This window comes from Garra rufa, chromosome 6 (genome assembly GCF_049309525.1).
Source record: "Garra rufa chromosome 6, GarRuf1.0, whole genome shotgun sequence".
Taxonomy (NCBI): domain Eukaryota; kingdom Metazoa; phylum Chordata; class Actinopteri; order Cypriniformes; family Cyprinidae; genus Garra; species Garra rufa.
The window spans coordinates 35795343-35809564 of record NC_133366.1 but is presented as its reverse complement, the minus strand read 5'-3'; the positions used below and the strand labels follow the sequence as shown (position 1 = coordinate 35809564).

At 37.3% G+C, this 14222-nt stretch overlaps 1 protein-coding gene across 2 annotated transcripts; it reads right to left on the bottom strand.

Annotated features, from left to right (window-relative positions):
• Positions 1-3223: 3223 nt before the first annotated feature.
• LOC141336615 (uncharacterized) lies at positions 3224-6075 on the bottom strand. 2 transcript variants are annotated; one of them, XM_073842315.1, is made up of 2 exons: positions 4081-6075; positions 3224-3904 (listed from the first exon to the last, which is right to left on the bottom strand). In XM_073842315.1, exon 1 carries the CDS (start codon positions 5529-5531, stop codon positions 4896-4898), a length of 636 nt encoding a protein of 211 aa, XP_073698416.1. In that variant the 5' UTR covers positions 5532-6075; the 3' UTR covers positions 3224-3904; positions 4081-4895. The 2 variants fall into 2 exon arrangements, with proteins under 2 accessions (XP_073698416.1, XP_073698417.1); XM_073842316.1 differs by having other exon boundaries at positions 3224-3895.
• Between the last annotated feature and the right edge of the window lie 8147 nt (positions 6076-14222).

The following is a 14222-nucleotide window of genomic DNA, read 5'->3' as shown; positions in this document are numbered from 1 at the left end:
GAAGGAATCGAACTACTGGCACATATGATCAAGTTCCCATAACAGACAAATTTGTTTATATTCCTCTATTGCAAACTTTGAAGTTCATATTCAACAACCAAGAGATCTGTGATCATTTTGTGCAGCCTTGTGAGAAAACTGGGTTTTACAAAGACTTCTGTGATGGTAACTATTTTAGAGATCACCCCCTCTTCTCTGAAAAACCAAACTCTCTCCAAATACAGATATTCTACGATGATTTTGAAATGGCAAATCCACTCGGATCCAAGCATGGTATCCATAAGGTTGGAAGTATATACTTTGTTTTACGAAACCTATCTCCAAAGATAAACTCCGCTCTTATGAATATTCATCTTTTAGCCCTTTTTCATACTGAGGATGTGAAGAAGTATGAATTTGATTTAATCTTACAGCCCCTCGTACGTGATCTGAAAGTCCTTGAGTGTACAGGAATTGAAGTTCCTTTCTCTGATGAACCAGTTTACGGAACAATTGCACAAGTAACTGGAGACAATTTGGGATTGCACACATTACTCGGGTATGTTGAATCATTCAGTGCAAACAATTTTTGTCGTTTTTGTCTAGTGGACAAACAGACCTCACAAACGGTTTTCAGGGATGATGATCCAAGAATAACATTGCGTAATAAAGCACTGCATGATCAGCATTGCAATGACCTCATGGTAGATCCTACACTGCCATCCACATTTGGAGTTAAGCGACAATGTTTATTCAATGATCTACAGTACTTTCATGTTTCTGAAAATTATGCTGTAGACATTATGCATGACATATTGGAAGGAGTGGGGCAATTTGAGCTTAAGTTGCTGTTTGCTTACCTCTCAGACAACAAAATCATATCCAAGACAGATGTTTGTAACCGAATATACTCATACAATTATGGCTTTGTTGAACGAAAAAATCATCCAACCAGAATAAACTTGGAGCAGACTGGAAACGGAATTGGTCTCAATGCCATTCAAACTTTTTGCTTAATCCGGAATATGCCCTTGATATTTGGAGATGTTTTACGAGAAGGAAATGCCCACTATAGACTCTTGTTGCTTCTGTTGCAAATTATGAACATTATATTTTCTCCAGTTGTTACTGATGGAATGACAGTATGTCTGAAGCATCTCATTGTTGACCATCACCAACTTTTCAAAGAGCTTTACCCACATCGCAGAATGATCCCTAAACATCACTTCATGATTCATTACCCCAGAGTAATTCGAAAAATAGGTCCAATTCTACATGTTTGGTCAATGAGATTTGAAGCCAAACATAGGTTTTTCAAGAACACAATCAAAAATTTCAAAAATATAAAAAAAAGTCATTGGCCCAAAAACATCAGATGGCTATAGCATACCATTGGGAATCAATGCCATTTAAAAGTATTGACTGTGGGCCAGTAAAAACTGTTCAGCTCATTGACTTGCCACATGGTGAGATGATTGCAGAAGAACTGCAGGTTGACTTAGACTGTGAAGTTGATCTGACTTCTTGGATCACTTGTTTTGGAACTGAGTATCGTCCAGACCTTTTAGTTTGCACGGACAAAGAGGACAATTTGCCTGTATTTAGTCAGTGTATTCAGTTTAGTGTATTTAGTTAAAAGACATCATTGCATTTAATCGAGAATATTTTCTTGTAACAGAGGACTTTCAGACACTTTGTTTTTCAGAGCATTTTCATTCCTTTCATGTGACACGCGGAAGTGATCATAATGTTTCCATGCTTAAAGTTGATAAATTGCACTTCTTTAAGCCGTTTGATCTGCAAACTACTTATGGTTTTGATAGAGATTATCAGTATGTTGTTCCTGTACATGTGTTTGTATGAGTTTGGTTTTTGAACATACATGAACTGTTAAATAAAACAGACATAAAAAGCACTGACTTGGAGTATTTTTCATTCACTGTTGGTTCTAGGTTTACACTGCAGGTGTTGGAAACTATTGAAACATTGTAAGTGAAAAAAGTGGTACCAGCTTTAGAGTACATTTGTACTCTTCAGGTGTTAAATAATGAGCTCTGCAAAGGTTCTAGGTTTACACTGCAAGTGTTCAAAAGCACTGAAACGGTGTCAAAAAGTGCTAGTTATAAGAGTTCATTTTAACTCTCCAGGTGTTCAAATGTAACTCTATTTTGAGAGTATATATTTTACACTTTTTACAGTGTTCACTGAACACCGAACTCTTGGACCTATATATACAAAATACCTATAGAGTACATTGAACACTCTGATTTTTGCTGTGTGTGGTCAGCATTACAAATGATAGCTATATTGTTTGTTCCGAGATAAATACGCAGTTATTTATCATTAAACCTACCAGAGCCATTAAGTGGGTTCCCCATAGACAACATTACCATAGAAATCTCTTATATTGCTACTTTCAGCTCAACAGCATTGCATTCTGCCATTCTGCATTGTTAGTTTCTACACTTTATTTGGTATCTTCTTTCACATTTAGTTGCCTATTATCTATTAGCAGTGTGTATTCATTTATTGGTTTATCACTAGTGTTGTATTTACTCTTGCATATCTGTTGTTAATAAATTTAATTAATCTTATTACAATTGTGTCTTCATTGTGTTGACGATTCAAGGCTCTACTAGCTAGCTAAACCACCAAACTTTTAGATAAATCAGTTGACCAACTCCCTCCAGGGTGCAAATCTCAATTTATTGACCTATTGCCAAATTAACAGTCTTTGACTGATACACTGAACCCAGCGAGGTGGGAATTGGTCATCTGATAGACTCACAAACGCACCTTCATTCACAGCGTCATTGGTGACGTGAGCCCCGTTTACTACACAGAGAAATTGTAAAGAGAAAATTACAAGATTTTTTTTTTTTTTACGATTTATTTGTGAATTACTGTAATAAAGTATAAAAGTATAAGACACAGTAATTCACAAATAAATTGTTAAAAAATCATAAAAATGTGATTTCCGGATTTTTGTTTTTAGATTCTCTCTCTCACAGTGGAAATGCACCTATGCTGAAAATTGTAGGCCCCTCCATGATTTCTAAGTAAGAGAACTTGTAAAATCACAGGGTGATCAAATATGTATTGACCTCACTGTATATCCATACACATGTTTATGTATATGTGTATATATTTTTTCTTGTATTTTTCTCTTTACAATTTCTCTGTGAAGTGTGAACTTGAATATTTTTTAATCAAATCTATTGCATCCAATTCTTTCATCAGTTAATATACCAGCACTCACCACAGCAAATTAAATATTTTTTGATATAACATGTTCTGTCATTTTGAAAATGTGTATTTTTAATCCAAAAAAAATTTACAAGCAATTTCTCTGTTAACATTTTCTCAAATTCGCTGCATAATGTGTGATATTTTATGATTTGTCTGCTGCGACATACTTTACACAGTAGTGCCAGTGAATGGTGCAAACAGTGCAAAAACATTTATGAATTAACTACAATTTTAATTTTAAAAAACGTTCCTTCAATGTCAATAAAACAAGTGAACAATATTGCAAATAAACATTTATGAAATAGACATTTTCAACTATATTTCTTGAATGTAAACCCCTGTAGACTGTTGGGCTGGGGACAATCTCCTTAGTGTTGGTATCAAGCCAAGAGCAAACAAGTAGTTTTCATCATTCTGTTGCTATTTTCATTACTCTCTGTGCTCCTCTTTCTCTTTTATGCGCTCCCCTTCCATGCTTTCCCTGTACCTCCCCAAAGAGTCTGGCGCCTCTGACCGTTTTCTTTTGTTTACATTGGACCTCAAAACAGTTGGGCTGGTGATGGATGATCCTGAAGATGTGCTTGCTGATGCCTCCTCACTTTCACTCACATCATTTTGGACCACCACTTGGTCAACCACTTCACCCATGTTTTCAGCAGAAATATTGCTGTGAACACTGCAAAGATAAAATCAGTTTACATCAAAAATAAAAAAATCACACTGTGGACGCAAACCAATGTTTTGAACTAGAGGTGTACAGGGATCATGCCATGTTTTCATGTTAATCACAGTTTAATGTCAATGCATTACATTTTTTATAGCTCATTCAGCTATGTAATGTTAGTTTAATACCTTCGAAATTCAGTTGATGTTGTGGAGAACTCCATCACCTTCATAAACTTCCACGGCTTCTTGTTGTTAGCAGCCTGTCCACTCCGGCAATCATCCTCACTCTTTTTCCTTGTGTACGTATCACATAAGCTTTTCCACTTCTATTTAACTTCCTCCACTACAACACACAAATTATTCGTCCCTGTGTGAACAGGCTTAGGGTGTCTTGTGCCTTGAGTCTCTGATCGTGGGTGTTTCCTGATCCAACCAACCCCCTCAACATCACTTCCTGTCTACTACTGTCCTGTCAAATTAAAGCAAAAGTGCGAAAAAATTATCTTTAAAAAGTTTAAACTGGCAAAGCACACAGCTGTGTCTCTTTCAGTTTTGAGTGTATGTTGTGAGCGAATAATTTGTAGAGATCTACAAGAAGAAGAAGCCATTATGAACAGTTGATTTGTACAGAGACATCTATTCACCAAACTACATCGGGAATATTGTGTTAACAATATGCGTTTTTAGCGAACCGTACCTTTGGCCAAAACACCACCTCTCGAGTTGGTCTCAGTTCAATTTGCATCTGAGGGTCTGAAATCGTTTGGAGTGTTTAGGAGTAGTTTCTGTTGGAGTGTTAACAAATGGAGAAGGTCCCCTTTAATGCAGTAAGTTATGCCTACATTAATAAAATAAAATTCCATATACGTTTCATATTTAGGATGAAATACCATGGTTCAGTTACTTAATACAGTAAATCAATGGAAAAGCCTTCGAACTGGATCATTTATGGCCCTAGTGTGAATTTTTATATGGACTTTAAAGTTTTCATTTTGTTCGGTTTATGTCCTCTCTTCAGCGTGAATTCTCATGTGCCTGTTAAGGCCTACTCTATGATTGAATCTTCTTCCACATTGATGACAAATAAAGGGATTTTCTCCAGTGTGAGTTCTCATGTGGACTACAAGGTCTCTATTTTGAGCAAAACTTTTTCCACAAAGGCTGCAGATGTAAGGCTTTTCTCCAGTGTGAGTTCTCATGTGCCTTTTAAGCTCTACTTTACGAGTAAAGCTTTTTCTACACAGTTGGCAGGAAAAAGGCTTCTCCCCAGTGTGAGTTCCCATGTGGCTTTCAAGATTTGTTTTACGAGTGAAACTCTTTCCACACTGCTGGCAGGTAAAGGGACTCTCTCCTGTGTGAATTCTTGTGTGTTCTTCAAGAGCTGTTTTACGATTGAAACGTTTTTCACACTGTTGGCAGGTGAAGGGAAACTCTCCTGTGTGAATTCTCATGTGCTCTTCAAAACCATTTTTACGAGTGAAACTTTTTCCACACTGTTGACAGGTGAAAGGCTTTTTTCCAGTGTGAAAACTTATGTGGACTTTAAGTTTTCCTTGTTCACTGAAACTCTGAAGATTCTCATATTGATCTTCCTCTTCAATCTCATTAAGTACTTCTTGCTCCTCTTTCAGCGCCATTAGGTCTAAGGTGAAAAAGCAAACAAATTAAAGTTTAAAACAGCTGTTTAATGGCACAAGAAAACAGATATCAATATATTTAGGGAATGTTCATAGGACACATTTTTAATTAAAAACTTAAATTTTCAGGAATTCTGCAACTAGGAATAACTGCAGGCTGGAGCAACAGGCATGACAAAAATTTAGGCATGCTGCAAGGTCGGGTGAAAAAAAAATGTTTTTGATTGGTCAAAAAAGCTGTCTGTCAGGGTGTGGGGGTGTGGTTAGGAGTAGTTTCTGTTGTACCCTTTTAGTTTTTGGCACAACCATTGTTCCAGACTGCAGCTACCCCTGTCTCTTAATTTTGGCTGTTCATTTACACAACAACCTGAATTTGGAGGCCTGAAAACACAAGCTTTTGAAAATAGGTTGCAAGGTTAGGTTGCAAACTAGAGTAAACAAAAATGTGAATGTGTGAAAGCAGTGATGTTAGACATGGCATGCATAATACAGCCTTTTTTAAGTAATTTTCACAGATCCATGTGAATGGGGATCATTTTGACAAGTTTTTGTCTTATTATTAGTACATTGTTGCCATGCAAACATAGCTTATTTACATGTTAATAGTAGAGGTTGAACGATATTGGATTTGACTAATACTGACAGTTAGGTTAGACCAGTGGTTCCCAAATCCAGTTCTTGGGGCCCTCTGCTCTGCACATTTTGTATTTCTCCTTTAATTAAAGTACCTGATTCAGATTATCAGCTTATCAAGAGAAGGATTCATGAACTGACCTGAGTGTGTCAGATTTAGAAACATAAAAAATGTGCAGAGCAGTGGTCCTTGAGGACTGGAGTTGAGAACTACTGGGTTGGACCACACTGGCCAAAACAAACAGCATGAGGCATTAATGAAGCCGCTCTTGTACTCTATAAGAATACTGGACCTTCTTAGCCACTTGAGCAACTCAACCTGGAAAAACCCAGGGGAATTGTTGTCTAGGAACATCCCTGCTGGCTATTTATATATCCTCTTTACTGACTCTGAAAACACCAGGAGATGAAGATGCTCAAGGTTCCTGATCACCTGTGTGAACACCATAGTCCTGCAGCAGGAGGCATGGAAACTGAAGATGTGATTAGAGCAATAAAATGCAATGTCTGTAAATTAACTTAGTCTTAAATTAACTGTAATAAACTTCAGCTCAATAATAAACAAAACATTTTAGTTTGATCCATTTTGTACAGTCTGCCTTCTTTTAGTAAGTGCACTTGCACAAAAACAAGTTCAGTTGTGGATGCTGCTGATTGCAGCTCATATATCGACACCATCGTGCACTGGCTCTGCTTTGGAAATAATTTGCCTCTTTCATCTCTCATTTTAACCCATATCATAGTGTGCACTGTTCTAAACATTAATATTTTATGTGCAACAACAACATGCTCCGTCTCAGTGGACTCACTTGTTTTAATTTTTTTTTTACTTTATGATTCAAATGCGATGACTGTACTGTGAATACCTTTCATCTTTTCATCACTTTAAGAGTTTTTCTGTGTTGTTTGGATGTATTTTAAAGAGTTGCCAATCAAAATGATGAATGACCAATATTCCCTTTTCTTTCTGCAGTATTAGCTCATCTGCCCCTTGTACATGCTTCCCCTGAGGGATATTATTTCACTTTCATGCAAGTAATACACCTTTTCTTTATTTCCTTACATCCTCCTCTTCAGCAGAGTCAATTTTAAAAATCTGATAATTACACACAAGGCATTTAATGTCTATAACTCCTCAGTACTTAAGCAACCTTCCATTGTATTATACTAAACGAGTTTACCTGCAGGCTCCTCTCAAATTTACTTTTAAAACTTCATTTAATCATTTTTAAGAGAGTTACAAACATTCTGGCCTAGAAATGTTCCACACTTTTTAAAAGCTTCTATTGTCTGAGGCTATCTCAGTTTAAACTTTTCAGCTAAACACATATAAATCTATATAATCTATATCTATCTGCCATCAGGTAGAAGGTACCGGAGTATCAAAGCTCAGTCTGTGAGACTGCTGAACAGCTTTCTTCTCCAGACTGTGAGAGCCCTCAACTCCAATCTCCCTTTTCCACTCGGAAAGCATGAAAACCTCAGCCTTCTCCCCCACATCATTAAAACTGTTGACAATTGTCTTAAGTGCAATTCTGAGTGTGCTACACACAGGTGAGTGGGATATATACAAACCACCTGCAGTAACCCACTTATTGTACATATATATATAATCTTATGTGACAATGTCACATTAATTAGGAAACTCATCACATTCTTCAAAAACATTATATCTGTAAAGCTGTACATTTTAATAAGGATCAAAGGAAAACCAACCTGTTTGTGTCTCAGTTTCTTCTTATCTGACTATGAATGTGTCAGAATCATGTCTGTGTTTTGTCCTGTTCTGTCATGTTTACCTAGTGTTTTCCCCTTATGTTTCTAGTTTATTTGGTTTAGTCCTTCTTCTTCTTCTTCTTCTTCTGTTAATTTGTTGGCGGGTTGCAATCCAACTGAAAAGGTGCATACCGCCACCTACTGTACTGGAGTGTGAAGATAAATGGAACTCTAGAGGCCTTAAGAGGATCTTATATCCTGTTCCTAAGGCCGCTGTTATTAATGAATTTCATTATAGCTGAAATTGTTCTAGGTAATTCTTTACCCACCTTTAAAATATTACATACTGAATATTCCTTGACTCCCAGATTTTGCATATCTTTTACAAGTTCATTTCTTTCTTGATCATATTTTTTACATCTAATAAATACATGTTCAACTGTTTCAATTTCCTGACACTCATTGCATATTCCTGTGTTATGTTTACCAATAATATGAAGAGTTGCATTAAGTTTAGTGTGACCCATTCTTAATCTTGTAAATGTGACAAATTCTTGCCTATTTATAAGGTGCTTAACTTTATTTTGTTTTATGTCCTGTTGTATTCTGTAGAAATGTCTTCCGTCTTTACATGAATCCCATTGTTTTTGCCATTTACTCATACACGCTTGTTTGGCTAGTGACTTCCCTTCTTCCCTACTTAGGGTTATTACTATGTTAATATTTTCTATCTGAAGAGCTTCTTTGGCCATTTTGTCCACCCTCTCATTTCCCGGTATCCCCATATGTGCTGGTACCCATAAAAACTGTATTTTCTTCCCCAAGTGGTTAAGTCTGTGTAAGATAATCATTATTTCTGTAAGTATGTCTTTCCTACTTGATTTAAAAGTGTTTAAACTAATAAGTGATGCCATAGAACAGATTAAAATATTTCGGTAACGCTTTAGATTACAGCCCGCAAAGAACTACGTAAGTAAACTGAATTTACGGTGTAAGTTTCTGTAATTATAATGTACCTATATACAACGAACATGTAGGTATAAGGGAAGAATATGTTAAATTTGTGTAATTAGGGGGTAACAAACCAGATATGCAACCTGCAAAGAACTACATAAGTATACTGAATTTACGGTGTACGTTTCTGTAATTATAGCGTACCTATTAAAGCACGTACATGTAGGGAGAACATATGTTACATTTTGATAATTGGAATAACAACCAGATATTCGACCTGCAAAAAACTGTAAGCAAACCTAAGTTACGGTGTTAACATGTATCTCTATTACTGTGCCAGGCATAAATCATACGTTTGGTGTATCTACACGTAAGCTTTTTTAAATTACTGGTAAAATACACTCTTGTTGCATGTAATTACAGGGTAAGTGCGCCATCTGCGGGCTGTAAATTAAAGTGGCGATTGTTCCGCTCTTGTTCAAAGAAGTTACAGGGTAGGTATAGCCTGACAAGCCAGACCCACATAAATGTAGGGTCTGGGCACTCTCCATAGACAGAGCTCAACCAGAGGGGTGGGATAAACAGTTGTCTTTCAAACTCCCTCTCCACGCAATAGGATAGCGCTACAACCAATCAGAGCAACGAAGAAGGTGACATACTACGTAGTCAGAGCGACGGAAAAGCGAGTTCCTTGCATGTGTGTTGTGGAAAAGCTTAACTTCAAGTCTTTCAGAGTGGCGGCCAAAGCCGATTCGAAAGAAAGTTGTTCGCTAGCAGCAGCCATCGCTCTATCTCTCACGCGTAATTCACGGAACCAGAGAATGTCTGACGCCTGTTTCACACATACTCCGTCTACAGTCTGCAGTCCGTGTGCGTTATGTATGCGGTGCAAAAGCAGCACGGACTCGTTTTGCTTTCACACAGCGTCCGTAACTGATCCGCGGCTCTTTACCACAAACACAACATTTATCCGTTATTTTGATTTAAAATCCAAACATGCTTTTTCAGCATTGTGATCCTCTTTTATCACAGTACACTAATACAATAATACTAGACATATTCACGTTTAAACTCAGTAAATATAAACAACGTATTATTCATCCATTCATCCTCAATAGAGCCATCGCTCTATTTCTCACGCATAATTCACAGAACCAGAGAATGTCTGATGGAACTTATGGTCTCACGTCAGTCGTTATCATGTTAAACCCGCCCACCGACTCGTGATTGGCCCGGTCGATTTTGGATTTTTAGAAATCTCAAGTGAACGGAGAGTAACTAGACTGCCCTTGGAAGCAAATGTAATTTGCTGCCGCTAGGGGCGCGTCTAGATTCTAGGCTACGGTAGGTACACAATACATAGAAATGTGACCTCATAATAATTCGTATGTATTTTACGTAAAATGTGGTTCTAATAAACATACATTTATTTACGTTTTTACAGACACTAGACTATATGTCTACATAATGTTATCAAGACTACAATTTAAACCCTTAAAATACATAACATTTCTGCAATCGTTTAATCATTCATGTAATATTAACTTCGTTTGCCGTGGTGGGACACATAAGGTGCTTTCTCTGACATCCTGTGACTAACAACAGAACCATAAAATACACGGAACACGCATCGTAATTACAAAATGAAACAATTTTATTCGTGTGCTGTAACCCAGATCTTCAGAATCTATACGATTTGCGAGGACCAGACCCAATTTCAAGCCTTTATTCGGCGATCTTTATCTGCATCCCGAACAGCGAGTCCAGCAGCATCAGCCATAAACCCGTGCTGTAGTGAATTTTGCGACAGGAAAATCGGACGTTCATTGGCTCTCGCCTGCATTCGTCACAGATTACGACATGCCGTTTTTCTGGTGAAATGTGTTGAAATGATGCGTGGGCGCCTTTGAGGAGTGGATCAAGACAATCTGAATAATATTTTCAGCGATTAACAATTTAAATTCTGCTCTCATCCTACTGCACCTCAAACTTACTGTATTCCGCCAGAGAGGACTGTGGCTGCAGACTAGTGATGCGCGGGTCGGGGTTTTTTTCAACCCGCGGGTCCCGCAATTATGAAATTATTTGGCCCGCCCCAGCCCGCCCCGCAGTACTGTGTCTATTTTTACAACCCGCCCCGCCCCGCACCCGCGACAATTAAATAGACATACTATGCATTGTAATGCAAATGAAAACCGAAAGTGCTTTTCGCCCTTTAAACTGGCAACAATACTGTACGATTATGAATATGAACCATAAATCAAATCATATTAATAACAAGATAATCAGTGGTGTAACGTTAGTGGTGCCGGAAGAAATGTGGGTATATGCTTCATTTATGAATATCGGTTTGAACTTTCTATTTGAACGCATTCGTTTACTGGATCCTTGGACTGAAAGGTTTAAAGGTTCACTGGTTTAAGGAAGTTCTGATCATGAAAATCTGCTTCTTTTTATTTGTAAGATATTGTGTTCGTTATTATGTACTGTTTAAAATGACTAGGGTGCAGGACGCAGCGGGCGCGATACATTTCAAAGCAAGCCGGCGCCACAGTCCTGACTACATCATTGCTGTCTTTATTGTGTGTTTTTAGCGAATATTTACATTCATTCACATATGACTGGATGTGGTTGACTGTCATGATTTTGGCTAATGCAGGATAATGCGCATCAGAGGAGATTTAAATACGCATAGCACCAGGCCAGCAGAGCTGAATGTGAGTTCGCTTGATGCGCTTGTGGCTGGCAGCGGGAGCTGCTTGGCGCTTTCGTGACGTGACGTGTTGATAACCTTATTAAAGAACTTAATAAAATATGAAAATAGATATTCCCAAATATGTAATATAGGCTATAGGGGATTGCACGCAACATACATTGATTTTTTTAAATTTTATTTTGTTTTTAATGACCCGCCCCAACCCGCCCCGCAAATAAAGTGACAGTTTCTTTACCCGCCCAAACCCGACCCGCGGGTTACCCGCGGGGCCCGCGGGTTATGAGACGACCCGCGCATCACTACTGCAGACGCATCGTTATTTGGATTACTTTTTTGTACAGCTGTTGATTTTTGCAATAAATAAATGATTATGATTGCACTTTCCTGTCTTTTATATTTTTATTACTGTATCGTTAACGTTAGGTTTAGTGGTAGGAGTGAGATTAGCAACTTTAAAAAATACGTTTAGATATATTTGAGATATATTTTCAGATTGTGCGTATATATAGTACCTACTCTGTAACTTCTTTGAACAAGGGGGTAACAATCTCCACTTTAATTTACAGCCCGCAGATGTCTACTTACTCTGTAACTTCTTTGAACAAGAGTGGAACAATCGCCACTTTAATTTACAGCCCGCAGATGGCGCACTTACCCTGTAATTACATGCAACAAGAGTGTATTTTACCAGTAATTTAAAAAAGCTTACGTGTAGATACACCAAACGTATGATTTATGCCTGGCACAGTAATAAAGATACCTGTTAACACCGTAACTTAGGTTTGCTTACAGTTTTTTGCAGGTCGAATATCTGGTTGTTATTCTAATTATCAAAATGTAACATGTTCTCCCTACACGTACGTGCTTTAATAGGTACGCTATAATTACAGAAACATACACAGTAAGTTCAGTATACTTATGTAGTTCTTTGCAGGTTGCATATCTGGGTTGTTACCCCCTTATTTTTTCCCAAATTTATCACATTCTTCCCTTATACCTACATGTACATTCTTTATAGGTACACTATAATTACAGAAACGTAGACCGTAATTTCAGTATAGTTATGATGTTCTTTGCATGTTGCATATCTGGTTTGTTACCCCCTAATTACCCAAAATTAACATATTCTTCCACTATACCTACATGTTCGTTATATAAAGGTACACTATAATTACAGAAACTTACACCGTAAATTCAGTTTACTTACATAGTTCTTTGCGGGCCGTAATCTAAAGCGTTACCAATATTTCCCTCTGAGTTTGTTGTCTTCTCCTCACACCATTCTAGTGCCATCTGAATGGTGACTAATTCTGCAGTATATACTGAGGCTGCATCTGTCAATCTTACTTTATTTCCATTTCTGTGTTTTGGTACATGGAATGCTGCACCCGTTTTCCCTATCTCTGGATTTTTTGATCCATCTGTATATACCTGCAAAAATCCTGAGTAAGCTGTGTTCATGTATTCTAATGTTTCATACTTGATTTGCCCTACAACCTCTCCTTTCTGTATTCTGTTATGTGGTTTAGTCCTTGTTTTCCCCCTTTTGATTTAGTCCTTTTGGTTTGTTCTTGCCCATATTTGTATTTCCCCCTCATTATCTTGTTAACTTGTTTGTGACCACGCCCATGTCTCTGTGTATTTTAGTCTGCTTGTGATCACTCCCTGCTGTCCGTCGATAACGTTACATGTATCCGCTTTATGCTCCGTGTTTTGGTTTGTTTTGTAACTGTTTAAGTGTTTTATTTAATTAACTTATATGTTTTCATTTACTCCGGATCTCCTCCTCATTCTCCACTCATCATCCATCCAAACTGTGACAGAATGCTTCTTCAATCCTCATGTCTTCACTCTCCTCTTTAATAAACTCCCTCTTTATAACAGTGGGTCACATGGATTTCAGTTGCTTAAGAGTTTTCTGTGTGTTTGGATGCTTTGTCCTGTTTGACATCAGAATAATTAACAGAGAGAAAAATAAATCCAAATTAAATCTTTGAGTGTGTCTCAAGTCAGTGAACAGAATTAAATTGCCTGAGAGTTAAAAAAACAAAAAACAACTCAAAATTAGAGCTACATATTAATAAATATACACACAAACTATAGATATTTTTTATTTTGGAATTCATGATTTACATTTGGTACTTAATTTACATTTAACACTTCCATGAAAACATTTGTAGTTGGTTTATTAAAGTCGTCATTAACATGTTTGTGTTCTCGTTGGTGTGATTGTTTCGAGTAGCAGGAGTTGGTCAGCGCGCGCTAATTTGAACGATTCGAATCACTGAATCATTTTATGACGCAAATGATTCCATGAACTCGGAGTTCACTCGAAAAGCTCCGTTTCTCTCATAACGATAAACTGATGCATGATATAGGGAGCGAAATGAGACACCCCTTTTACTCATGTGCGGATGCACTTTACACATACTAACAAACATAAATGTTACCTAAAGTATTACAATGTTAATTTAAAAAAAAATGCATGCCACTATATCATTTATAAACTTATATCACCAGACCAAAATAAGAGTCCCGTTCAAAATCATAATAAGGAATTCAGAGTTCATACATAAATGCATGCTGAATAATGTGCTGAAATTATTAATAAATCACGAGAGAGTGTGAGATAAGGTCTAAAAGTCACAATTGTCATGTTTAGGCGCATAAAG

Coding starts and splice junctions, on each gene's coding strand:
- LOC141336615 (XM_073842315.1), bottom strand. CDS start 5,531: ATGGCGCTGAAAGAGGAGCAAGAAGTACTTAATGAGATTGAAGAGGAA.